Source organism: Eucyclogobius newberryi, unplaced genomic scaffold (genome assembly GCF_026437365.1).
Source record: "Eucyclogobius newberryi isolate DKJ021-1_F unplaced genomic scaffold, fEucNew1.0.hap1 SCAF_4, whole genome shotgun sequence".
In the NCBI taxonomy this organism is placed as follows: domain Eukaryota; kingdom Metazoa; phylum Chordata; class Actinopteri; order Gobiiformes; family Gobiidae; genus Eucyclogobius; species Eucyclogobius newberryi.
This window is the reverse complement of record NW_027316056.1, coordinates 34,978,386-35,003,552: the sequence shown is the minus strand read 5'-3', so window position 1 is coordinate 35,003,552 and position 25,167 is coordinate 34,978,386. Positions and strand designations below refer to the sequence as shown.

The 25,167-nt window shown below is 43.9% G+C and overlaps 2 protein-coding genes across 3 annotated transcripts in view; both read right to left on the bottom strand.

Moving 5' to 3' along the window:
* Window positions 1-491: 491 nt before the first annotated feature.
* LOC140378306 (lipopolysaccharide-induced tumor necrosis factor-alpha factor homolog) lies at window positions 492-9,600 on the bottom strand. 2 transcript variants are annotated; one of them, XM_072464091.1, is made up of 4 exons: window positions 9,456-9,600; window positions 8,587-8,619; window positions 1,816-1,948; window positions 492-1,424 (listed from the first exon to the last, which is right to left on the bottom strand). In XM_072464091.1, exons 2-4 carry the CDS (start codon window positions 8,612-8,614, stop codon window positions 1,316-1,318), a joined length of 270 nt encoding a protein of 89 aa, XP_072320192.1. In that variant the 5' UTR covers window positions 8,615-8,619; window positions 9,456-9,600; the 3' UTR covers window positions 492-1,315. The 2 variants fall into 2 exon arrangements, with proteins under 2 accessions (XP_072320192.1, XP_072320193.1); XM_072464092.1 differs by lacking the exon at window positions 9,456-9,600 and having other exon boundaries at window positions 8,587-8,748.
* Window positions 9,601-22,464: 12,864 nt separating this feature from the next.
* The window catches only part of txndc11 (thioredoxin domain containing 11), a 29,384-nt gene continuing 26,681 nt past the window's right edge, over window positions 22,465-25,167 (bottom strand). Inside the window, exon 13 of the mRNA XM_072464067.1 lies at window positions 22,465-25,027. Within this exon, the coding sequence (XP_072320168.1) occupies window positions 24,466-25,027 (562 nt within the window). The 3' untranslated portion in view covers window positions 22,465-24,465. The remainder of the gene's footprint in view (window positions 25,028-25,167) is intronic.

The following is a 25,167-nucleotide window of genomic DNA, read 5'->3' as shown; positions in this document are numbered from 1 at the left end:
TAATTGTTCAGCCAAATGAGCACTAAAAAAGCAATAAGAGCATTGTACCTTTGTATCATCTTAATAAACATTTGAGCTTTTAACCTTGTTCTACTGTGATGTTGTTTGAAGTCTTCTCCTCGTTTCATCTCTTACTTTCAGAACACTCGACATATTTGCACCTTGCTATTTTAAGTGTGTTAAACTGCCTTCACTACAAAGTATTCTGTTAGTGTCGTGTTGATCATAGATATGCCCACTTTGTATTTATGAACGTAAAGCCAAACCTCGCGGGCTGGGAATCTTAAAGGGGAACTGTGTAATAGTGAGGGAAATCTCAGATGTATACAGTACACAATTCCCTTTTGGGAAAGATTTTGGGTGAATTAAATTAGCATTTTGGTAGAACCACAAGTGTGGTTTAGTGTAACATATGGGGGAGGGCCCCATATGATATTGAGGTATCCACCCATACCAGTGGCCCTTCTGAAGTCATGCCTCCTCTGTGTGAACTGTGTCAGGGGCTTGTAGTGCCTGGTCTGGTGGTAGAGAACCTGCCTGTGGATCAGTAGATCCCTCATTATCATACAGGGGGAGGGGCCTGGACACTCCCTTCAAAGGAAACGAGAACAGTAGAAGTGATATTCCAGTAACTACATGAATCTAAATATGACAGCAGTTTTCAGTATGTCTTTGTTAAACCGTTTTAAATATTTTCCCAAAAGGAGACCAACACCCGTTGAATATCTCCTTTCAATATGTCCCCTTTAAAGCAAATGTCCACAGATGTACGCTCTTGCAGGTGTTCACAGGCTCATACAGATATTCACAGGCTCATACAGGTGTTCACAGCGCTTGTAGACCCCCAGCAGGCTCTTGCAGGTGTTCACAGGCGCTTGTAGACCCCTAGCAGGCTCTTGCAGGTGTTAACAGGCTCATGCAGGTGTTCACAGGCACTTGTAGACCCCCAGTAGGCTCTTGCAGGTGTTAACAGAATCATGCAGGTGTTCACAGGCGCTTGTAGACCCCCAGCAGGCTCTTGTAGGTGTTCACAGGCGCTTGTAGACCCCCAGCAGGCTCTTGCAGGTGATCACAGGCGCTTGTAGACCCCCAGCAGGCTCTTGCAGGTGATCACAGGCGCTTGTAGACCCCCAGCAGGCTCTTGTAGGTGTTCACAGGCGCTTGTAGACCCCCAGCAGGCTCTTGCAGGTGATCACAGGCGCTTGTAGACCCCCAGCAGGCTCTTGTAGGTGTTCACAGGCGCTTGTAGACCCCCAGCAGGCTCTTGTAGGTGTTCACAGGCGCTTGTAGACCCCCAGCAGGCTCTTGCAGGTGATCACAGGCGCTTGTAGACCCCCAGCAGGCTCTTGCAGGTGGGGCAGGTATGCTTGGCGTTTTTGAGGCGGTTCACACAGAAGGGGATGAGGCAGCAGCCTAAGACGCAGCTGAGGAACATAGGAATAGGAAGCATAGGAATTATTACAGCTTTATACAAGTCACATGACCTACATTATATGGTTTGATATTGAGTTTAATAGGTTGCGTTCACGTTCATGGCTTTTGTGTCGGCCTATTTCTGCTGATAGAGAAAATGTTGCCCAGTACCCGTGAATTTGATAAAGATAAAAAATAACTTCTTCTTCTTTGGTGATTTATGGCAGTTGGTGTCCAAGTGTTACATTACCACCACCTACTGTAGTCTTTGACTCACATTTGTCTTGAATCAGTAATCAGCTATTTGAGACCTGTTTCAGCTCAAATTTAAACTATAGGGATTCTAGAATTGTGTGATGTCACATGAACACAACCTACTGTCATAGCTTAAAGATGTCTGACCCGCAGACGAGCAGGCCTCCACAGAAGAGGTAGGTGAGCAGGCCGGCCGTGTAGTCCACTTTAGACAAGACCATCTGCTGACAGCGAGGGCACAGCAGCTGCACAGGGCCGTCAGAAGGGGGCGCTGTAGGGACTGAGGGCAAACAAGTACAGCCATGGTAACTATATGTTTACGCTGCCCTGGTTTCCCCTGAAACTAATCTTCTTTGTTACCCTAACAGCCCTGTAATGGGCCATGGCAGTCCTATTGTTAGCTGACCACGAGCACCTGATCAACACAACATGGCTGGCCTGTTCTCTTTGTTGATAAAGGTGTCAAAACACTGTAAACAACCGGAAAGTTGAACCTTAAACCTCCATTTCTGTTTAAAGGTCCCATAACATGCAAAATCGACTTTTCAGAGCTTTTAACCTTCTTACATTGCTATTTGTGCTTCATATATGTACCCAGAGTGTTTTTTTGATTGATTCCCGCAGTGTTTAGCTATAGTACAGACTATCTCCTTTCCTCCACTCTCCAAACTGACGGGCGGTGGGTGGAAGACTGCGTCATAACCACAGGCACGCGTCACCATCCCCCCTCCCCCTCCCCCCTCCCCCTCCCCCCTCCCCCCTCTCCACCCGCCTCCCCCTTCCCCCTCCCATGTGCCGCCTCCCGCCCCCTTCCCCCCGGCTCCGAGCTGCTGCAGGCTCCCGTGTCTCCCCATACAAGCCCCGGAGTTTTTCTGGTTCGATTTACGACGAAACAGGGCTCAGAGGCCCAAAACTTCATTAATGATATCGCACTCTTTACTATTATCACAATGGTGAAGGTTTATGTGGCAGTTGATGCAGCAACCGGGAAAATAAACGGAGAGAAGTTCTATCTGATACCAAAAAACCCGGAAATAAGAGCGCGATGGACATAAGACTTTATATATATATATATATATATATATATATATATATATATATATATATATATATAGATCTATAGATATATCTGTTCTGCGCATGCTGTAGAATAAACACCAGATTTATTTAGGCTCAAAGTAGTGTTGATCTGAAGTTCTATCGTTTCTCACTCATTCGCGTGGAGAGGAGCAGCATGGAGCTGACAGCTGTGGGGCTACGTCACGGGTGGGCGGGGCACACACGCGCTCTGAGACTACGTCAAGGGTTGGGCGGGGGAGCCAGATCGATCTTCGTAAGGGTGGGGGCGAATATCAAACCAAGCCGTTTGCATTTCCGGGTTGATGAGTGGGTCCAAGGTCTGGGTGATATTTCTTAACTATTATGTTAAGGGTGTTGCACAACCCTTATTATTATCAATTATACACTTAGGATAGACTACGAAACGTGAAAAAAAGCATGTTATGGCACCTTTAAAGAAGGATTCGCTTTTTCACAACACCTCGACCTTGACTCCTCTTTCAATCTCCTCCTCACTGTCCTCAGAAGAGTGGTTTGTGTCTGTAAGATGAAGACGCACAGCGCTCTGTGGTCTTGTGCTGATAAAGCCTCTACAACTTTCTTCACTGCATTGGATAGAATAAACTACCGTATTTTCTGGACTATAAGTCGCCAAAAATGCATAATAGAGAAGAAAAAAACATATATAAGTCACATTGGAGTATGAAATGTGGTTGGAAGTGTGAAAAAAAGAAATAATGTCATATATAAGTCGCTCCGGAGTGTAAGTATATATAACTATAGAAGTATAAATATAAGTCGCACCCCGGCCAAAACTATGAAAAAAGGTGCGTCTTATAGTCCGGACATCTTGTCCTTAAGGTGAAACAGTTTTTGTCTTAAAGTGTCGATCGGTTTAAAATAAACAGGAATGTTGTGCTGACAGTCCAAACATTATAATGTAATAATGTTGTAACACGTAGAGCCAAAGAAGGAGGAAAAACATGTGCGGAACGCTCTCTCAGCCTGTGGTTACCCCACTGGGCTCTTGACAAAGTTAAAAGGAAAAAAAACAGGAAAAAAGAGAAAAATAATCCAGAAGGAATGGTGTTTCCTTTATGTGTCTGGACTGTCTGAAAAACAACAAAAGATTTTCAGACAGCACAATATTCCTGTTTACTGAATAAATAAGATAAGATAACTTATTTATTCAGTGTTCCATCGTAGTAAAGGGTACAATACCCTTTACGATGATGGAACACTCCTGGACGAATGAGGGACACAGCGACTGGTTTATGCTTGTTATAGCTCACAGTCTAAGGTACAATCAAGTGCTATACATCTTAAGTGAACTTTCATGACACTGGACTTGTTGTAGGGTCATACTTTTATAAAAGTTTCAGGAGTGATTCAAGTAAATGAAAAAGTAAAGCGGAAAAGTCTCAATCAGATTTTAGACCTCTTCCCAGCACTGAGACTGCTCTTGTCAAGGTGACAAATGACATCCGCCTGAACACTGACACGGGCAAAGCCTCAGTCTTAATTTTGTTAGATCTGAGTGCTGCTTTTGACACTGTCGATCATGGGATCCTCTTACAGAGACTAGAGGACTGGGTGGGCATCACTGGCACTGCCCTAAACTGGTTAAGGTCCTATCTGGAAGACAGGAAGTATTTTGTTGAAATTGGTTGTTGTGTCTCAGACCACATGACCCTGACATGTGGAGTGCCCCAAGGGTCAGTCCTGGGACCCCTTCTGTTCAACCTCTACATGTTGCCGTTAGGTCAGTTGATACGCAGTGAAAATGTGTCCTATCACAATTATGCAGATGAGTCAGATCTATGTTTCACTGTCGCAGGTGAATATGGACCAGTAGATTCACTCTGTCACTGCATCCAACAGATCAGTTTGTGGAGGCAAAACAACTCTCTCCAGCTGAACTCAGACAAGACTGAAATAATCATTTTTGGTCCACAGAAACAAAGAGAAAGTGTTAGCGGTCACCTCCAGAGTCTCGCTCTAAAACCTACAAACCAAGTTAGAAATCTGGGGGTAATAATGAACTCAGATTTGAACTTTATCAGCCACATCAAATCAATAACATCAGCAGCTTTTTACCATCTAAAAAACATTGCCAAAATCAAAAATATAGTGTCCGAACAGATTTAGAGAGACTTATCCATGCGTTTGTCTCCAGTAGATTAGACTACTGTAACGGCCTGCTCACTGGTCTCTCCAAACGAGCTGTAAAACAGCTGCAGTACATCCAGAACGCTGCTGCTCGGGTCCTGACTAGAACCAGGAAGTACCATCACGTTAGTCCTGACTAGAACCAGGAAGTACCATCACATTAGTCCTGACTAGAACCAGGAAGTACCATCACATTTGTCCTGACTAGAACCAGGAAGTACCATCACATTAGTCCTGACTAGAACCAGGAAGTACCATCACATTAGTCCTGACTAGAACCAGGAAGTACCATCACATTAGTCCTGACTAGAACCAGGAAGTACCATCACGTTAGTCCTGACTAGAACCAGGAAGTACCATCACATTAGTCCTGACAAGAACCAGGAAGTACCATCACATTAGTCCTGACTAGAACCAGGAAGTACCATCACATTAGTCCTGACAAGAACCAGGAAGTACCATCACATTAGTCCTGACTAGAACCAGGAAGTACCATCACATTAGTCCTGACTAGAACCAGGAAGTACCATCACGTTAGTCCTGACTAGAACCAGGAAGTACCATCACATTAGTCCTGACAAGAACCAGGAAGTACCATCACGTTAGTCCTGACTAGAACCAGGAAGTACCATCACATTAGTCCTGTTCTCAGGTCTCTGCACTGGCTCCTGTGGCTCAGAGAAGAGACTTTGAAGCAGCTCTGCTTGTGTACAAGTCTCTCCATGGCTTAGCACCAAAGTACCAAAGACCGGCCTCCTGCTGGTGCCAGAATCAGGACTAAACATGGACCGGCCTCCTGCTGGTGCCAGAGTCAGGACTAAACATGGACCGGCCTCCTGCTGGTGCCCAGAGTCAGGACTAAACATGGACTGGCCTCCTGCTGGTGCCAGAGTCAGGACTAAACATGGACCGGCCTCCTGCTGGTGCCAGAGTCGGGACTAAACAGGGCCCGGCCTCCTGCTGGTGCCAGAGTCAGGACTAAACATGGACCGGCCTCCTGCTGGTGCCAGAGTCAGGACTAAACATGGACCGGCCTCCTGCTGGTGCCAGAGTCAGGACTAAACATGGACCGGCCTCCTGCTGGTGCCAGAGTCAGGACTAAACAGGGCCCGGCCTCCTGCTGGTGCCAGAGTCAGGACTAAACATGGACCGGCCTCCTGCTGGTGCCAGAGTCAGGACTAAACAGGGCCCGGCCTCCTGCTGGTGCCAGAGTCAGGACTAAACAGGGCCCGGCCTCCTGCTGGTGCCAGAGTCAGGACTAAACATGGACCGGCCTCCTGCTGGTGCCAGAGTCAGGACTAAACATCCGTGTTTCAGTTTTATGCAGCTAAAATCTGGAACAGTCTTCCTGAAGGTTCTACTCTGACAAAGTTCAAATCTAAGCTAAAAACAGTTTTGTTTAGCTCATTTGACTGAAAGGATTTTTCTTTGCACTCTTCTCTTTTATGTCTTAAATTATTTACACGTTACCGTTTTTTATTTTTATTTCAATTTTATTTTTTTTGACATTCTAAATACTAAAATATGCATCTGGGACTATTTTGAGGTAGTACCCAGCAATTTTAAATTTTAGCTTAAAAATAGCACCTTTTAAATTTCTTTAAATTAAAAGGTCTTTCTTAGAGAAATTCTCTGCAATTCTAAAACTACTATTTAGATACGATTGCATTTGAACATGTAAATAATTTTACTGGACACAACAGCCCATGGTGCTGGTGTCCAAGCGCAGCTCATGGCAGGTGCCTGGGGACAGGGTCAGAACACACGTTGGTTAGGTTGTCGGTCGGCACTAAGCCTTCTGTAAAGCCCAGGAAGAGCCTAGCTCACCGACCACTGACCAAGAGCCAGGTTTAACACTAAAGCTTTGGTCGAGTTTTGTCTGAGACAATTAGTTTAGCTAAAGCTAAATCAAGGGAGGGACAGACGAGACGAGGTCCGTCGGTAAAGATACAAAGCGCCACATCAGGTGGAGGCGTCGACCAGAGAGTCGTCGTAAAAGAAACATACGCTCAGCACAGACGTGTGCAGTTTGCAGAAAGCGTGCAGATATGGGAACAAATCAATCTAAAAGTGAAGTGTCCATCCGGAGACGCCTGTCATGCTGCACCTGTCAAATACATATGGGAAGGAATGTCTGGAATGCTGCCAATGTGGTCAGATACATTTGGATTTGGCTAGGTGTTTTTTATTTTTTATTTAGTTAATTTTATTGTATTTCTGTTTCTGTCATTTCTTTGTGATTTGAATGCATTTTTCCTGCTGTGAAGCACTTTGAATTGCCTTGTGTGTGAAATGTGCTCTACAAATAAACTTGCCTTGCCTCTTTATCGCTCATTATTTGACTGTATTAGATGTGCACAGTTCAAGTGCAGGTGATCTCTCGGGTTTTAAATCATTTGTACTTTGTCTACTGCCCATGCTCTACCAAAACAATTGTGAAAAACAGATTGAAATAAATATTAGTCACTTTAGGTAATAAATTCAATCAGAAGTAAAACAGACTAATGATACAGTTTTGTGTCCATGTGGTGCATTGACACAAAGTAGTTCAGAAATGCAGAGCAGTGTTTTGAAGGGAATATATGTTCATCATTTATAGAAAAAATGAAAGGTATGGAAGATAATTTGTTTCATCAGTTTTTTTTAATTTTAAATGTTGGTGAATTTCTCACTTGGAACATTTAATCTTGAAAATCATGCTTGAATTTATCATTGTACATTTCGTGTGTCATTTTTGACACATGTATGACACGTGTGTGACACACGTGTGACACATGTATGACACGCGTATGACACACGTGTGACACGTGTGTGACACATGTATGACGCATGACTGACACATGAATGACACGTGTATGACACATGAATGACACGTGTGTGACACATGTATGACACGTGTGTGACACATGTATGACACACACGTGTCATACATGTGTCACACACGTGTCATTCATGCGACACATGTATGACGCATGAATGACACGTGTGTGACATGCGTATGACACATGTATGACACGTGTGTGACACGCGTATGACACGCATTTGACACGCGTGTGACGCATGAATGACGCATGAATGACGCATGAATGACGCATGAATGACTTATGAATGACACATGAATGACACATGTATGACACACGTTTGACACATGTATGACACGCGTGTGACACGCGTGTGACACACATGAATGACACATGTATGACACATGTATGACACATGAATGACACATGAATAACACATGTATGACACATGTATGTCACATGAATGACACATGAATAACACATGAATGACACATGTATGACACATGTATGACACATGAATAACACATGAATGACACATGAATGACACATGAATGACACATGTATGTCACATGAATAACACATGAATGACACATGTATGACACATGAATGACACATGAATGACACATGAATAACACATGAATGACACATGTATGTCACATGAATGACACATGAATAACACATGAATGACACATGAATAACACATGAATGACACATGTATGACACATGAATAACACATGAATGACACATGTATGACACATGTATGACACATGAATGACACATGAATAACACATGAATGACACATGTATGACACATGTATGACACATGAATGACACATGTACGACTGGTCGACACATTCATATCCACCTGTAACAGACATGACAGAACTCACCCACTGCGACGAGCGTGCTGCTGGCCATCCTGCCTGAGAACAACACCACAATGTTTCAATTGTGAGAGAGTCAAATACTGCAGTATTCTGTCACACTCTGAGGGCCACAGCTGCCCCAGGGCATTCTGCAGCTAAAGCCTCTGCAAATCCCAGCAGTGACACCGACACTAAGCCTATTGTAAAGTCCAGGAAGAGCCTGGAGCACCGACCCACTGACCAAGAGCCAGGTTTTAACACTAAAGCTTTGGTCGAGTTTTGTCTGAGACAATTAGTTTAGCTAAAGCTAAATCTAGGGAGGGACAGACGAGACGAGAAAGCTACAGTTAACTCATATCTGGATTGGCACTTTCTATGGTGTAATATGATGGTATGTCAATATATTCCTCAGAAAATGCCACCTAAAAATATATTGTGAAATATCTACTGTAAGTGTTCTGAATAGTGCCGTATAAATCAAATGTACTTTTATATAAATATGTTGAACAGGAACTTCTCTTTTTCAGGGGAGTCCTGGCCCCAGAGGGGAGGAGCCTATTCTACATATCTATATAATAAAATATACTTTTCACCCTTGTATATGACAATGGTGGATTACAAAACAACAAAACAACTTGTATTTTACAGCATTATATTCAGTCAGACGAACAGAAATGATTCCCATGAAACAAGAAACGTTTCTGATTAAAAATAATAATAATACAACTTTCATTTAAAAAAACAATCTTTCCTCATGAAATCAGAAAAGTTTCTCATCAATCAACATTTTACCACAGGAGAATGAACAACACTATTATACTATTTAGCATTTTGAAGCCATGAAAGAAACCTTTAAATTCAGTACTGAAGAGCGAACATGTTGAGATACTCACAGAGACGTGGAGCGGTCAGTTCTGCACAAACTCTGACTCTGCGATCACTTTTCCCTTCTCTTCTGTATCCTTCCTCTCTCCTCCCTCCTAGTCTCCTTGTTCTTTTACTTCCCTTCTTGTCTCCTCTCCTCCTCCCTCATCTCATCTCCTCCTTCCTTGACGTCACATCAGCTCATCACAAAACCAGGAGAACAACAGAGCTCTGTGAGAAAAACTGTGGGGACAAATTACGTGCAAGGAACACATTTTACTGACAGTTTAGACCTTAATTGAATAAAATAAAGGTGATATCTACATCAGGGGTTCTCAGACTTTTTGAAACCAGGGACCCATTATTGGTATGAAATCACCCTATTATTCTCCACAATCACAATAAAATTTAGAATTCTAATACAAATTAGAATGAAGGATGCATTTCTTTGGCCTTATTAAATTGGTGTAATTGTGTTTATCAAAAACATTGTATCTTTGTAAGAAATTATAGTATTCAAGTAATGACCAATATTATCACAAGTTGAGAACCATTGATCTATATATTCCAATAAATCCTGTTGAGGTTTGCATCTAATTTTCAATGGAGCTCTGAGTACAAAACACAGTTTGCATAAAACTACAATGAATATAATAAAATAAACATAAATATATAAAACAAGCAGATTTGACAGAATTGATTGAATGCTGTTCTGTGAAACTGTCCAGGAACCACTTTGAAACTCCTTCCTCAGACTGAAATACTCTTTTGAAGCGCTGATTATTATAGAGCCTAGCGCCATCTGCAGACTGTTTGCCAGAACTGCAAGTGATTTAAACAAATTAAACAAAGTCTCTTTTGTAGAGGTCATGTGATCTGAAACACTCGCTCCAACACTTCCACTTCAAATGATCGATAATTGTGTCGAGTAAAAATAAACTGCATTTCAGATATTAAGGATGCAACGTGATTAATGTTAGTTTGTGCTGGTATTCCCGGCCCAAGACTGCTTCAAAATTGTATTTTGATCATCTTTTAGTTTTACTAGACTAGAATGTCTCTAGTCTGTTGATAATCTTTGGTGACGAAAGATAATGTGCGCTTGCAAGAGGTTGTATTTGTGGTAGTGGGATGTGCTGTCCAACTGCAACATGGCCCACAGAAACGCAACGTTTGATGTGCCACAAGTGGAGAAAGCTCTCCTTGTGGCTTGCTGGAAAATCTGGACCACCTTCGCTTTAAAGTTCCTCCGGTACACCAAAGGTGGCGAAGAATGTTCAAAGGTAGCGCATCAGGCCTGCTGAGCTTCCAAGCTCAGTGCCTGCTGTGGAGCTCAGAACCTTTACCCAGCCAGAGAGTCGGCCCCCGACGACTAGGTAGTGGTGGCCTCCGTGGTCAAAGACATCCATTTCAAGCCAGTTGACTATGACACCGGCATGCTGCTCCATCACTGAAATTCCTTCCAATGTCATTCCTATTTTTGTGCTCTATGACAATTATGGCTTGTCTGGATGTTTGGAAAACTTTCTCCGGTTGGGAAAGCCATGAGAACTTGCAGCGTGGGCTGAGGAATGGCTTAAATGGCGCCATTGAGTTGTGCAACTGTATATAGTTGGCCACCGGGTTGACAAGGCCAAACCAGCTCCTAATATTTGTTGTGGAGTCTGGGGTGGGAAGTTTTCGAATCGCTCGAGTACTTCAGGAGTGAGACAATGGTAGTGACCAAGACTCTGAATCCGGCAAAACTGGAACTTCTCTGGGTTTAACACAATGTCTAACTGACCGACAGTCAATTGTTCTCCACCAGAGATGTTCTAGGTCAGCGTCATAGTGGAACATTCTTTGCATTCGTTGTCTAGAGGACAGTGACAAAACTGCTGCTGTAGCTATTCCCTGATGATAGGAAACCTTTTGGTACCCTGGTGTAGCGCCAGTGGCCGAAGGGCAGAATGAAAGTGGTCAGATGATACTCTGATTCACGCAGGGAGTGGCAAAAGGTTCACATTCGCAGAACTTTTTGAGAGGTGAGAGGGTGGCCCGTCCATATATGGCAACGTCCGTTAAGGACAGGTGTTGAATGTACATTACGCAAATCTTTCGTATAGCCAATCTTTCATGCATTCATAATTTTCTGTTGTGCAAGGGAATGGTAATTTTGCAGGGTGTGGTGTATAGACCGTATGCTAATGCCACGAGCACTGGGCACCATGGGCAATATTTGGGATATATAAGGATAGCAACTGTTGGTGACTGTGTAGTATTGACAGGTCTGGTGTGTCAGTAGTGTCAGGATTCCCAAGGCCCAAGGCAAGAGTCTCAGGTTAAGCAATAACACCTCTGCAGGGAGAGCAGTTAGCAGCACACAGGTTGAGATTGACAGGATGGAGGTCGTCGAGTGAAAATCTGCAGGCAAAGAACTCCTCTAGAGACCAAAGGTTCAAATGTGCGACAATGGAGCAGGTGTTTATCTTCTGCTCATTGTCCAAGTCTATTTCGCTGTTGCTGCCACTTGTGGTGTTCGAGTCTGAGAGGAGTGGCAACATCGACCAGGGGAGGTTCCAAACTGAACTAATGAAATCTGGGAGACTGACTCCATGGGCCCTATAACAGTCAATACAAATTTGGTGAAGCTTGATATTCCATCCGCAGCATCTTCTGTGAATAGCATTAAGGTGATTTGCTATAAGGCCTGCTTAGCCTTGGCTGCTAGGCCTTGGGTATGGGCAAAGCTCCTCTGTGGAGTTTTCTTCAGGCTCTGGAATTATGACAGGGCTGATACGGTGGGAAAAGGGAGAGGATTGCAAGCCATTTTCTTGTTTGTAACTAGTGCTATCACATCATTAACTGATTTTCTTAAGACAGCAGATGTCCCTAGTGTTACGTTGTGCAGGTCTGAGTCATAAATTCTGTTGAGCAAAACATCACTGATGATGTGGTTGGTACAGTCCACATTCTTGCCACACTTACCACATTGTAGGTGTAGGCATTGTGTGCCCAGCACTCTGGCAGTGGAGGCGGGGAAGGTTTATTCTTGAAACCAGTTTTTAGTGAAAGTGCATGTTTTAGTGGTTCCCAGTGTGTGTGTATATTGAGGTTTGTTGTTGGGCTGGGCATGCGTGTTCAGTAAGTTGACATTCCCCTACCGTCCCCCCTATTGGACACTTCCTCCGAATGACTGATTTAAAACTGCTGGAAGTCGGGTGAACACGGACGAGGGGATGCGAGACGGAGACATGGAAGCGGTACTGTTCGGACCGACGCTGTTGGAGTGGATTCATCGCTTATAAAGAGATAAGTTGAGGAATGTTGCCGACTCTTACCTGTGTCTGCATGTGATGACCCCTGTTGTGCATGATACCGTGTGTGAGCACAGCTCTATATTTGTGTACATGACCAGGATGGTAAAGAGACGCCTGCATATCGAGGTCCAGCTCTGGTGTGGTGGCCCCAAACAGCGGACTACATAAGTCAAGACCTAAGGGCGGACCAGAGGGGAGTGAGCACCGGGAGGGACGATTGCTGCATGGTGTGTTCAACAGCTTCTAATCAGCTAAGTAAAGGGATGCGGAAATCTACTGCCAACTGTCAGCAGAGTAAGAGCCCCTCTGCATTTCTGTGCCAGGCTCAACAACACTGAAGGAGAGGGAGGCCTGGGCTTAGGTCTCGATCAACACTCCGCTGCCTCACGAAAGTCAGAATTCAAATATGGTGGCCCCAACATGGCGGCGACCGAGACCGTTCCCGCTGATACAGCTCAGGCAAAAATGTTCTCTCTTGAGTCCAAATCAGCTCTCTTGTCCCTAACCCAGTGTCTGAAGCGTATTGAGGGGCCAGCATATAATTATTGTGTTTTTGGGTCGCCATATTGGAGCCAATTCTGACTTCCATGAGGCAGAGGGGGGTTGATCTAATACTGACCGGGAGGCCTGGAGATCGCGAGAGCCAACAGCAGCAGTTTCACTTCTCTGGGCTTGAACGGGTCTCCTGAGCTGGCGTGGAGGGCGGGGCCCCCAAGCCATAACAAACGAAGTGTTGAGATAATTATATTGTTTGATGTATTTGTATTGCACCACGCACGCACGCACGCACTTACGCAACGCACGCACGCACGCACGCGCACGCACACACACACACACACACACACACACACACACACACACGACATTTAGGGCTTGAAACAAATGATTGTAAAACAGATAGGTCTGGCGAGTGTCGGATTACACACACATAGACTAATTGATCCACATAGGGGGAGCCCTGCCCCGGTCAAGGATATGATGTGACTTTTGAAATGTAAAGGGCAGAGGTGAGATTGCGGAGGTGAAGGTCAGACGCAAGTCCATCTCTCCCTTGATTTCATCTTGTAAACTACCTGGATTATTATTATAAGCAAGCAAGCACAACGCTGAGCCCGAGCAAGGGGCTGTAATTATAATAATACACACATTTTTCTTTGTTTTTGCAAGATGGCAGTCTATTGAAGTCAATCGGCTGTGCTTGCTAGCACATGTGGCCAGTGTAGTCTTTCGTGGCCAGTGTAGTCTTTCGTGGCCAGTGTAGTCTTTCGTGGCTAGCTACATCTGACTTTGTGGCCCGGAACTATAGTCAAATGAAACAGCTTGTGTACCACATGAGCGCCCTAACCAATCAGAGCAAGAGCTGCTAGAGGAAAGCAGAGTGATCACAAGCAGTTTTTTTTTTTTAGTGTTGTCTTTGGGAAAATGCTTTCTGGACTAATAAGATAGCAATAGCAAGTTAATTTAACAGATTCATGGTCCTTATCAGACCTTAACCCCTAGTGGCCTCTAGTGGTTGGTGGTAAACTTTTCGTTACGTTGTATGTATGTATATATATATATATATATATATATATATATATATATATATATATATATATATTTACAGTTTTGAACTTATACTAAACATATTTATCAATCATTCTAGCATTAGAGGCTACAGTTCAAAGAAAATAGCTAGAATACGGTGCCATGAAGGTTACTGCGATAATGAAAACTTCGAGATACATTTTCATATGTTTTCCTATAAACACGCAGTGTCTCCCATTCATCAATATGTCACTTATGAGGAAAATTTCAAGTTGACATTGGTGAAAAGCTGCAGAATATGTCAGAAAGGGCTCACTGTCAGAGAAAATGGACAGCACATGCTTCTGCTTCTTCCAGTGATTGGATTAGTCCCTGAATGTGCACAGTCACACGCTCCTGATCCCAGACACACACAGCCTTTTGCCAGCGGAAAACACTGCAGTTTACATTCTGACATTATTTGTATCTCACACCTCTGCACAGGCCCCTGACAGCTGGACGGTCCTGTTCCTGGTGAGGCTGATTTCAGAGAGGTTTTTGACAAACATTGTGATTTGTGGTGCAACACGCAGACGCAGTCTTTAAATATGGGAATCCAGGTGACCAAAAACAAATGGTAACCTCTGTCCACCCACCACAGATGATTTTGTACTTTGGGGAACTCAAAATAACAAAAACAAAACATATTTTAAAAATACTGGCAATTAAGAAGTGAATCTGTGAATGTGGATCAAAATAACCTGAATAAATGCCACTTTCGCCATGAGAAAAGATGTATAGGCATAAATTGGGCATCATCTCAGAGCTTTTTGATTTCTCACGATCAAATTCAACAGAATCACAAGTAAGTTATTATCTTGGAATGATGTAATATCAGTGAATAGGAGAGGAAAGGCAACAGCAGAGATAGAGCCTCTCGCCATAACAGTTTATTTTCCTCTTTATAGCAAGATTCAGTTCTAGTCATCTGGACTAAATGTTTCAACACTGTGTTAGCCTGGGATAAAATAGTTATAGTTGGAGACTTTAATATCCACGTGAACATGAGTGATGACGCTCTCAGTAATGCCTTCAGCGCCTTGTTTGACAGCATTGGTTTCACTCAGAATGTAAATAAACCGACTCACACTCACAAGAACACTCTGGATCTTGTCCTAACGTATGGAACAGAGATTAGTGACCTCATTGTCCTCCCTCAAAACCCTTTATTGTCAGATCATTTCCTAATTACCTTTCAGTTTATTCTTAAAGATCATCCAGTCCCACAAAATAAAGTTATAATGAAAAGGACAATATCTGAAAAATCTATCTCAAAATTCAAAGAAATAATAGAGCCAATATTCAGTGACATGTCATGTGATCCTGCTGAGAACAGTTTTAGTCCCAGTTTAAGTGATCAATGTGTCGACTTGACCATGAATTCTCTGAAGTCTGCTCTTGACGTTGTCGCGCCGTTAAAACAGAAGGTCATTAGGCCAAAGCGCCCCTCCCCATGGTACAACCAAGAACTGCGTTCACATAAACAAAGAGTTAGAAAGTTAGAGGGATTATTTCGTCGCTCTCACACCGAAGAATCCCTAAAAGCATGGAAAAGTTGCCTGCTGTCCTATAAGCAGGCTCTGCGTAAGGCCCAAACCAGATATTATTCAAATCTAATAGAAGTCAACAAAAGTAACACTAAATTCCTTTTCAGCACTGTAGCTAGGCTAACAAACTGTCACAGTGCAGTAGAGCCCTCAATCCCAGCTACACTTAGCTCTGATGATTTCCTCCTATTTTTTAATAATAAAATAAAAACAATCAGAGATAAATTAGATGAAATTACCCCCGCTATTAGCCCTGAACTAGCCCAAGCTGTAAATCTAACGTCCCATATAAATCCACCTGTAAACCTAGAAAGGTTCACAGCTGTTGATCAAGCAGAGATAACTTCAGCCATTATGTCCTCTAAAAGCTCAACTTGTGTCCTAGACCCCATTCCAAGCAGACTCCTCAAAGACATTCTTCCCCTAATTATAGACCCTATTCTTAATATAATAAATACTTCACTCGAAAGTGGCTATGTTCCACAGTCCTTCAAACATGCAGTCATTAAACCTCTTCTGAAAAAGCCTAATCTAGATCCCGACCTATTGGTAAACTACAGACCTATTTCAAATCTTCCCTTCGTCTCTAAAATCCTTGAAAAAGTTGTAGTAAAACAGCTTTGTCGCCACCTGCAGGACAATAACTTATTTGAAGTTTTCCAGTCAGGGTTCAGAGCCCACCACAGCACTGAAACTGCACTAGTTAAAGTCACAAATGATTTGTTATTAGCCGCTGACGATGGACTGGTCTCAATCCTGGTTCTGTTGGACCTCAGCGTTTGACACCATCGACCACAACATTCTACTGCAGAGGTTAGAATGTGATGTAGGTGTTGGAGGAACAGCCCTCAGCTGGTTTAAATCCTATCTATCTGATAGGTTCCAATTTGTTAATGTAAACCAGAGCTCCTCACCAAGCTCTAAAGTAATTTACGGTGTGCCACAGGGTTCGGTACTCGGTCCAATTCTGTTTACTCTTTATATGCTACCATTAGGCAACATTATCAGAAAGCATGGCATTAACTTCCACTGCTATGCAGATGACACTCAGCTGTATTTATCAATGAAACCTGATCAGAGCGATCAAGTAGACAGACTTAGTGCTTGTGTGAAGGAGATAAAAACCTGGATGACACTAAACTACCTGCTTCTTAACCCTGAAAAAACTGAGGTCATTGTGCTTGGCCCTAAGCATCTACGAGACGCTCTATCTGAGCAGATAGTCACACTGGACAATGTCAGTGTAGCCTCCAGTTCTACTGTAAGAAACCTTGGAGTCTTATTTGACCAGGAGCTCTCATTTAAAGCTCATATAAATCAAGCTTGTAAAACAGCCTATTTCCATTTGCGCAACATCGCCAAAATCAGAAGAATCCTGCCTAAAAGTGATGCCGAAAAACTTATCCATGCATTTGTAACGACTAGATTAGACTACTGTAACTCCCTGCTTGCAGCGTGTCCTAAAAGCTCCATAAAAAGCTTTCAACTGGTTCAAAATGCAGCAGCAAGATTACTAACAGGAACAAAAAGAAGAGAGCACATTACGCCAGTGCTGAAGTCTCTTCACTGGCTCCCCGTCGAGTCTAGAATCAAATTCAAAATTCTACTCTTGACCTACAAAGCCATAAATGACCCATCCTACCTCAAAGATGCTATAGAACCATATCATCCAAACAGAGCTCTTCGCTCTCAGAATGCCGGCCTTCTGGTGGTGCCAAGAGTCTCTAAAAGTACTGTAGGAGGTAGAGCGTTTAGCTACCAAGCCCCTGTGTTATGGAATCAGCTCCCGACCCATGTTAAATATGCTGACACAGTCTCTTCATTTAAGTCCAGGCTTAAAACGTTCCTCTTCGAAATCGCTTATGGTCAGAGTAGTTAGGAACAGAAAGATAAACCCACAGCTTCAGCTACGCTGCCCTAGGAGTAACTATGCTGGGGGAAGTATGACAGCTTGAGCACTATCCTCTTCTTCTGACTACTTATGCTATCAAACAATATTTATTTTTTGATTCCACTTGCAAACTGTTCACCGCCTTCTTTTCTTTCTCTCACTTCTGAGGACCTGTGGACCCAGAGGCCCCTCCCCTGGTGAAGTGGTCCCTGCCCTGTGTGGACGGTCCCTCATCTGCCTGAGGAGTGGGTCCAGCTCGACTCAGACGGTCCCTCTTCTGCCTGAAGAGTGGGTCCAGCTCGACTCAGACGGTCCCTCTTCTGCCTGAAGAGTGGGTCCAGCTCGCCTCCGACGGTCCCTCTTCTGCCTGAAGAGTGGGTCCAGCTCGCCTCCGACGGTCCCTCTTCTGCCTGAAGAGTGGGTCCAGCTCGACTCAGACGGTCCCTCATCTGCCTGAAGAGTGGGTCCAGCTCCAGTCTCCTCGTGTCCGTCTGTCCGTCTGTGAGAGTCGGATCTCTCCTTCACTGGAACTCCTCCAGGTTTCTACGCTTTTTTCCCAAAGAGGTTTTTTTTGTAGTTTTTCCTGGCCGAGAAGGAGAGTCTAAGGACAGAGGACCCTGGGACATCGTCCCTCGCCACCACAGACATTGTCTGACTTCATCGCCACCACAGACATTGTTGATTCATTTCTCCCTGTGGCCCTCAGAGGCAACTGTTGTTGTGATTTTGGGCCTTACAAAAATAAATTGATTTGATTTGATTTGAACACTCATCCGAGGGTCATTCTCTATTTGCGAATTAAGACCAGGATTTCAGATATTTATCCTACTCCAAGTAGGCCCTGCCCATCGGGCGGGACCTCCTGAGTGTCGAAACGTTTAATTTTTCCTAAAAAACAGAATCAGAAATGACTTTCAGCTCAAATCAGAGCCTTGCTGTACTGGAGACAAAATATTACTCTCAATATTTTGCTCAAAATATGGCAAAATATTGAGAGTAATATTGTGCCGGGGGTTCCTGTGCAGGCCTTACTGGCACATGACAGACGCTTGAGTCATTTGGAAGAGGATTAGGAATCCCTGGGTGAAATCTGTACTTACAACATGGAAGGAGCTGATCAAAACATACAAACTAAATAAAGATGTTAAAATATTAAACCGTTTGGCTTATGACCAAATAGAACTGATCTGAGACTCACGGTCGCATTACAAAAGGTCTAAAGGTTTTTCACCAAATCGTAAATAATCCCATGAGAAGTTTAACATGTTGAAAGAATCCTTTGGCTTGAGAAACAGGTCTTTTATAGGTATTTACAAATAAGGAGTTATAATGTGTTTATTTCAACACCATGTTAAAGTACCTATTACTCACACGGAAATGCTAACTGCTGTAGAAACCGTCAGGAGGCAAACCACTCGTGTGTTTTGGGACCGTCCTGTTGCTCAAAACCATTGGACTGAAATCATAGAACGTTGTACTTGGTCCTCAAAGCTCCTGCCGCTTGGAATGCACTTCACGCAGCAGCAATGATCAAGGGCTGGACTGACATGTAACACACAACAGAGAAATGCAAACCGACTTTGGACTAAACAGAATTTTAATCTAGATTTGATTGTGCCATGACTAATTACCTCGTCTAGTTTATGTCGATTTGTGTTTTTATTCAAGACAAACAGCACTCAAGTGAACAAAGAACCCTTTTAATCAGTACAAATATTTCACTTCAAATTAAACGTATCAACTTCACAATTCCTGCAAAAATAGATGATCCATTTCAAAATATCAAAATCAAGTGCTCATGGTCCGGCGTAAACAGCAGCCGTATGACACGGAATAAATAGTTTGGGCTGAAGAATCGCCTCCTGGAGTTTCTCCACAGCACATGAAGCGTACACATGCGAGTCCACACCAAGAGCTGGTTTAGTACTGGTTTAGTCCACACCAAGAGCTGGTTTAGTACTGGTTTAGTCCACACCAAGAGCTGGTTTAGTACTGGTTTAGTCCACACCAAGAGCTGGTTTAGTACTGGTTTAGTCCACACCAAGAGCTGGTTTAGTACTGGTTTAGTCCACACCAAGAGCTGGTTTAGTACTGGTTTAGTCCACACCAAGAGCTGGTTTAGTACTGGTTTAGTCCACACCAAGAGCTGGTTTAGTACTGGTTTAGTCCACACCAAGACCTGGTTTAGTACTGGTTTAGTCCACACCAAGACCTGGTTTAGTACTGGTTTAGTCCACACCAAGACCTAGTTTAGTACTGGTTTAGTCCACACCAAGACCTAGTTTAGTACTGGTTTAGTACACACCAAGACCTGGTTTAGTACTGGTTTAGTCCACACCAAGACCTGGTTTAGTACTGGTTTAGTACACACCAAGAGCTGGTTTAGTACTGGTTTAGTCCACACCAAGAGCTGGTTTAGTACTGGTTTAGTCCACACCAAGAGCTGGTTTAGTACTGGTTTAGTCCACACCAAGAGCTGGTTTAGTACTGGTTTAGTCCACACCAAGAGCTGGTTTAGTACTGGTTTAGTACACACCAAGAGCTGGTTTAGTACTGGTTTAGTCCACACCAAGAGCTGGTTTAGTACTGGTTTAGTCCACACCAAGAGCTGGTTTAGTACTGGTTTAGTCCACACCAAGACCTGGTTTAGTACTGGTTTAGTCCACACCAAGACCTAGTTTAGTACTGGTTTAGTCCACACCAAGACCTGGTTTAGTACTGGTTTAGTCCACACCAAGAGCTGGTTTAGTACTGGTTTAGTCCACACCAAGAGCTGGTTTAGTACTGGTTTAGTCCACACCAAGACCTAGTTTAGTACTGGTTTAGTCCACACCAAGACCTGGTTTAGTACTGGTTTAGTCCACACCAAGAGCTGGTTTAGTACTGGTTTAGTACACACCAAGAGCTGGTTTAGTACTGGTTTAGTCCACACCAAGAGCTGGTTTAGTACTGGTTTAGTCCACACCAAGACCTAGTTTAGTACTGGTTTAGTCCACACTAAGACCTGGTTTAGTACTGGTTTAGTCCACACCAAGAGCTGGTTTAGTTCACACCAAGACCTAGTTTAGTACTGGTTTAGTCCACACCAAGACCTAGTTTAGTACTGGTTTAGTCCACACCAAGACCTGGTTTAGTACTGGTTTAGTCCACACCAAGACCTGGTTTAGTACTGGTTTAGTCCACACCAAGACCTGGTTTAGTACTGGTTTAGTCCACACCAAGACCTAGTTTAGTACTGGTTTAGTCCACACCAAGACCTAGTTTAGTACTGGTTTAGTCCACACCAAGACCTAGTTTAGTACTGGTTTAGTCCACACCAAGACCTGGTTTAGTACTGGTTTAGTCCACACCAAGACCTGGTTTAGTACTGGTTTAGTCCACACCAAGACCTGGTTTAGTACTGGTTTAGTCCACACCAAGACCTGGTTTAGTACTGGTTTAGTCCACACCAAGACCTAGTTTAGTACTGGTTTAGTCCACACCAAGACCTGGTTTAGTACTGGTTTAGTCCACACCAAGACCTGGTTTAGTACTGGTTTAGTCCACACCAAGACCTGGTTTAGTACTGGTTTAGTACACACCAAGACCTGGTTTAGTACTGGTTTAGTCCACACCAAGAGCTGGTTTAGTACTGGTTTAGTCCACACCAAGAGCTGGTTTAGTACTGGTTTAGTCCACACCAAGAGCTGGTTTAGTACTGGTTTAGTCCACACCAAGAGCTGGTTTAGTACTGGTTTAGTCCACACCAAGAGCTGGTTTAGTACTGGTTTAGTCCACACCAAGACCTGGTTTAGTACTGGTTTAGTCCACACCAAGACCTAGTTTAGTACTGGTTTAGTCCACACCAAGACCTGGTTTAGTACTGGTTTAGTCCACACCAAGAGCTGGTTTAGTACTGGTTTAGTCCACACCAAGACCTAGTTTAGTACTGGTTTAGTCCACACCAAGACCTGGTTTAGTACTGGTTTAGTCCACACCAAGACCTGGTTTAGTACTGGTTTAGTCCACACCAAGACCTGGTTTAGTACTGGTTTAGTACACACCAAGACCTGGTTTAGTACTGGTTTAGTCCACACCAAGACCTGGTTTAGTACTGGTTTAGTCCACACCAAGAGCTGGTTTAGTACTGGTTTAGTCCACACCAAGACCTGGTTAAGTACTGGTTTAGTCCACACCAAGACCTGGTTTAGTACTGGTTTAGTCCACACCAAGACCTGGTTTAGTACTGGTTTAGTCCACACCAAGAGCTGGTTTAGTACTGGTTTAGTCCACACCAAGACCTGGTTTAGTACTGGTTTAGTCCACACCAAGAGCTGGTTTAGTACTGGTTTAGTCCACACCAAGAGCTGGTTTAGTACTGGTTTAGTCCACACCAAGAGCTGGTTTAGTACTGGTTTAGTCCACACCAAGAGCTGGTTTAGTACTGGTTTAGTCCACACCAAGACCTAGTTTAGTACTGGTTTAGTCCACACCAAGACCTGGTTTAGTACTGGTTTAGTACACACCAAGACCTGGTTTAGTACTGGTTTAGTCCACACCAAGACCTGGTTTAGTACTGGTTTAGTCCACACCAAGACCTGGTTTAGTACTGGTTTAGTCCACACCAAGACCTGGTTTAGTACTGGTTTAGTCCACACCAAGAGCTGGTTTAGTACTGGTTTAGTCCACACCAAGACCTGGTTTAGTACTGGTTTAGTCCACACCAAGAGCTGGTTTAGTACTGGTTTAGTCCACACCAAGAGCTGGTTTAGTACTGGTTTAGTCCACACCAAGAGCTGGCTCAGAGCTAGTTTAGTTTAGTACTTTAATGTGGATTTAGACCTGGTTCAGACCTTTCTCAGACAAGGTTTTAGTCCTACACTACAAAAAGAGATATCCAAGTTCAATAAAGCCTCTCGTAATATGTGGTGATATGATTTTAAGTGTCTCTTCATTATAAAAGCAATCCAAGTCAGTTTAAGTGTTATTCATTGGGCAACACCAAATATCTTGTAGTTGTTTTGATCAGGAATGAGTGCAAATTGCAGCCCCTAGTGGTGAAGAGTGGAACTGATCAGACAAAAACACCAGAATGGAGTCAAAGTGAAGTAGAACATAGTGAGATTACAAAGGAGAAACTGCTTTTGTCAATGTAAAAGACTCGATACATGTGAGGCAGTGGTTCTTAGACTTCAGCTCTGTTTTACGCTAAATTGACACTTTATAGGCTTGAAGGTTATTTTAAATACCTTTATTCCTGGCCTACTACACGGCCATTAAAATGGCCCAGTTCAATCACCAAATTGAAGCCTAAATAAAAACGTTTCTAAAAATGTTAAAAGTGTAAAGGAAAGAGACTGGTCTGACCTGCTCCTGACAGGACTGTGTCTCTCCTCTTTCCTCCCGTCTCTGTCCCTTCTGTGTCCCTCCTCTTTCCTCCCGTCTCTGTCCCTTCTGTGTCTTTCCTCTTTCCTCCCGTCTCTGTCCCTCCTCTTTCCTCGCGTCTCTGTCCCTCCTCTTTCCTCCCGTCTCTGTCCCTTCTGTGTCTCCCCTCTTTCCTCCCGTCTCTGTCCCTTCTTCTGTTCGGCGCATATATTTTAAGACTGATCTGGGATTAAGAATACAGTGGGTCGTTTGTCCATGAAAAAAAGTGTCAAAAATGTTTTAGTCTCCTCAGATGTGAGTTTTTCCTCCATGTTTCACCCTCTTTGAGAAAGCCTGGTTTAAACACATTTAACATTGGATTTAACTGCATTTGGAGGTTTAATAGGAGATTATGACAAACACGCAAGAAGTTTTACTGGAAAAATGTTGAGCCCACAATCATTTTTCATTTGATCTACTGATATAATATAACTGAGATCAAATCTCAGTTAATCATTGAAAATATAGTGTTGTAAAACCAGATTTTAATGGAAAAATATTTGATCCTTTACGTGTAAAAAATATCTCTAGAGGGAGACAAGACTTCACTAAATCAACAGCTTTGTTCAAAACACCCAAAGTGTCTTTACAATGAACGAGACGGGCCCCGGGGTCTGAGCCCATGTGAGGAGTAAACCAAACCATCAGATATGATCCCACTCTGGGCCGGCTCAACAATCGTGATAGTGAACATAGTCAGCTATTATAAATAAGAAAGTGTCTAATCAGAGCACTGCTTCAGAGAGCAGGAGATCCCACCTAAACAGAACTAGTGTTTTCTTAATTAAATTGAATTATCCTTTTTAAGGATAATGAGGTCCATCTCTGCAATTCACAGAATGGTTAGTAGTTCTAGTGTGTCTGAGACATGGCTAAAGCTGGAGTGAACGGGAAACTACATCACTTCTTTACAAAGCCTTCACGCCGCATTTATCCTCTCTCCATGTAATGCACTGGCTTTGGATCATGTTAGACGCATTATGCTCTAGAAATGTAATATTTTGGGCAAACGTGCTTTGCCTGCTTTGTTTTGCTAACGTGTGGAGTCAACATAGAAGTTAGCATCAGTGGAAATACGGCGCTTTATCACAAGATGGAGTCAAAAGTTTGGTGAGAAATTATTATTTTCTGTTTCCATCTGCTTTTTGCCTCGTTCTGGCCTCAGTCTGAGCCAGTCTCTCGAGGACCACTTTGGCCAAGACAGTGGACTTTTTCGGACCGTACGATCTGCTCCAAAGTGAACCAATGGAAACGTGGTGTGAAACTCCTACAGTCACATTCTAGACTTAATCCCAATTCCTTTTCACTCATAACAGTCGTATTAGCAGCTCTGCTACGAGCTCACGACACGCTCCTGTTCAGAGTTCTCAGTGGGGTCCATCTCCTCCTCGGTGGGGTCCATCTCCTCCTCGGTGGGGTCCATCTCCTCCTCCCCCGAGTCCTCCTCCTCCTCCTCAGTCCTGTCCCGGAGCGCCCGCAGGAGCACCTGCAGCAGAGTGTTCTCGTGCAGCAGGCTCTCGGAGGTGTGGGCCAGCTCCTGCAGCCTCCTCACGGCCTGGCCCAGCTGCCGGCTCTTCTGGCGGTGCTGCTCCTCCAGGCTGCGGCGCTCCTGCTGCAGCTCCTGGTTGTGGGTCTCCAGCGCACGGGCGTCCATGCTCAGTCGGCGGTGGTCCCTCCAAAGCCAGGCCAACTGCTGAGACAGGCGCTCGCAGGCCTTGTGCAGCTGGCCCACCTCTGCCTGCAGGGCCTGGACCTGTGCTCGGAGCAGGCCGGGACTCCCCTCTCCTCCTCCTCTGTCGGGGGGCCGCACAGAGTCGCAGTGCTGCAGGACGAAGCGCAGCAGGTTGGGCAGAGTTATGGGCTGCTCCTCCGGGAACTTCACACTCTGGTGCTTCCTGAGAGCATTTGAATCATACATTACCTAAAATGTTGACAGCGTTAATAACCATTAGAGCTGTATTTCTCTGAGGAAATACAGCTGTCACAGAGGCCATCAAACTGGTCCATGTTCAAAGTAAGATGTTACAAAAATAAG

Bases quoted from the DNA above. Each gene is read 5' to 3' on its own strand.
- LOC140378306 (XM_072464091.1), bottom strand. From the start codon at position 8,614: ATGGCCAGCAGCACGCTCGTCGCAGTGG. The intron at 1,949-8,586 runs GTGAGTTCTGTC...GTTTGCCCTCAG, and splicing joins CAGCACGCTCGTCGCAGTGG to TCCCTACAGCGCCCCCTTCT. The intron at 1,425-1,815 runs GTCAGACATCTT...TATGTTCCTCAG, and splicing joins GGAGGCCTGCTCGTCTGCGG to CTGCGTCTTAGGCTGCTGCC.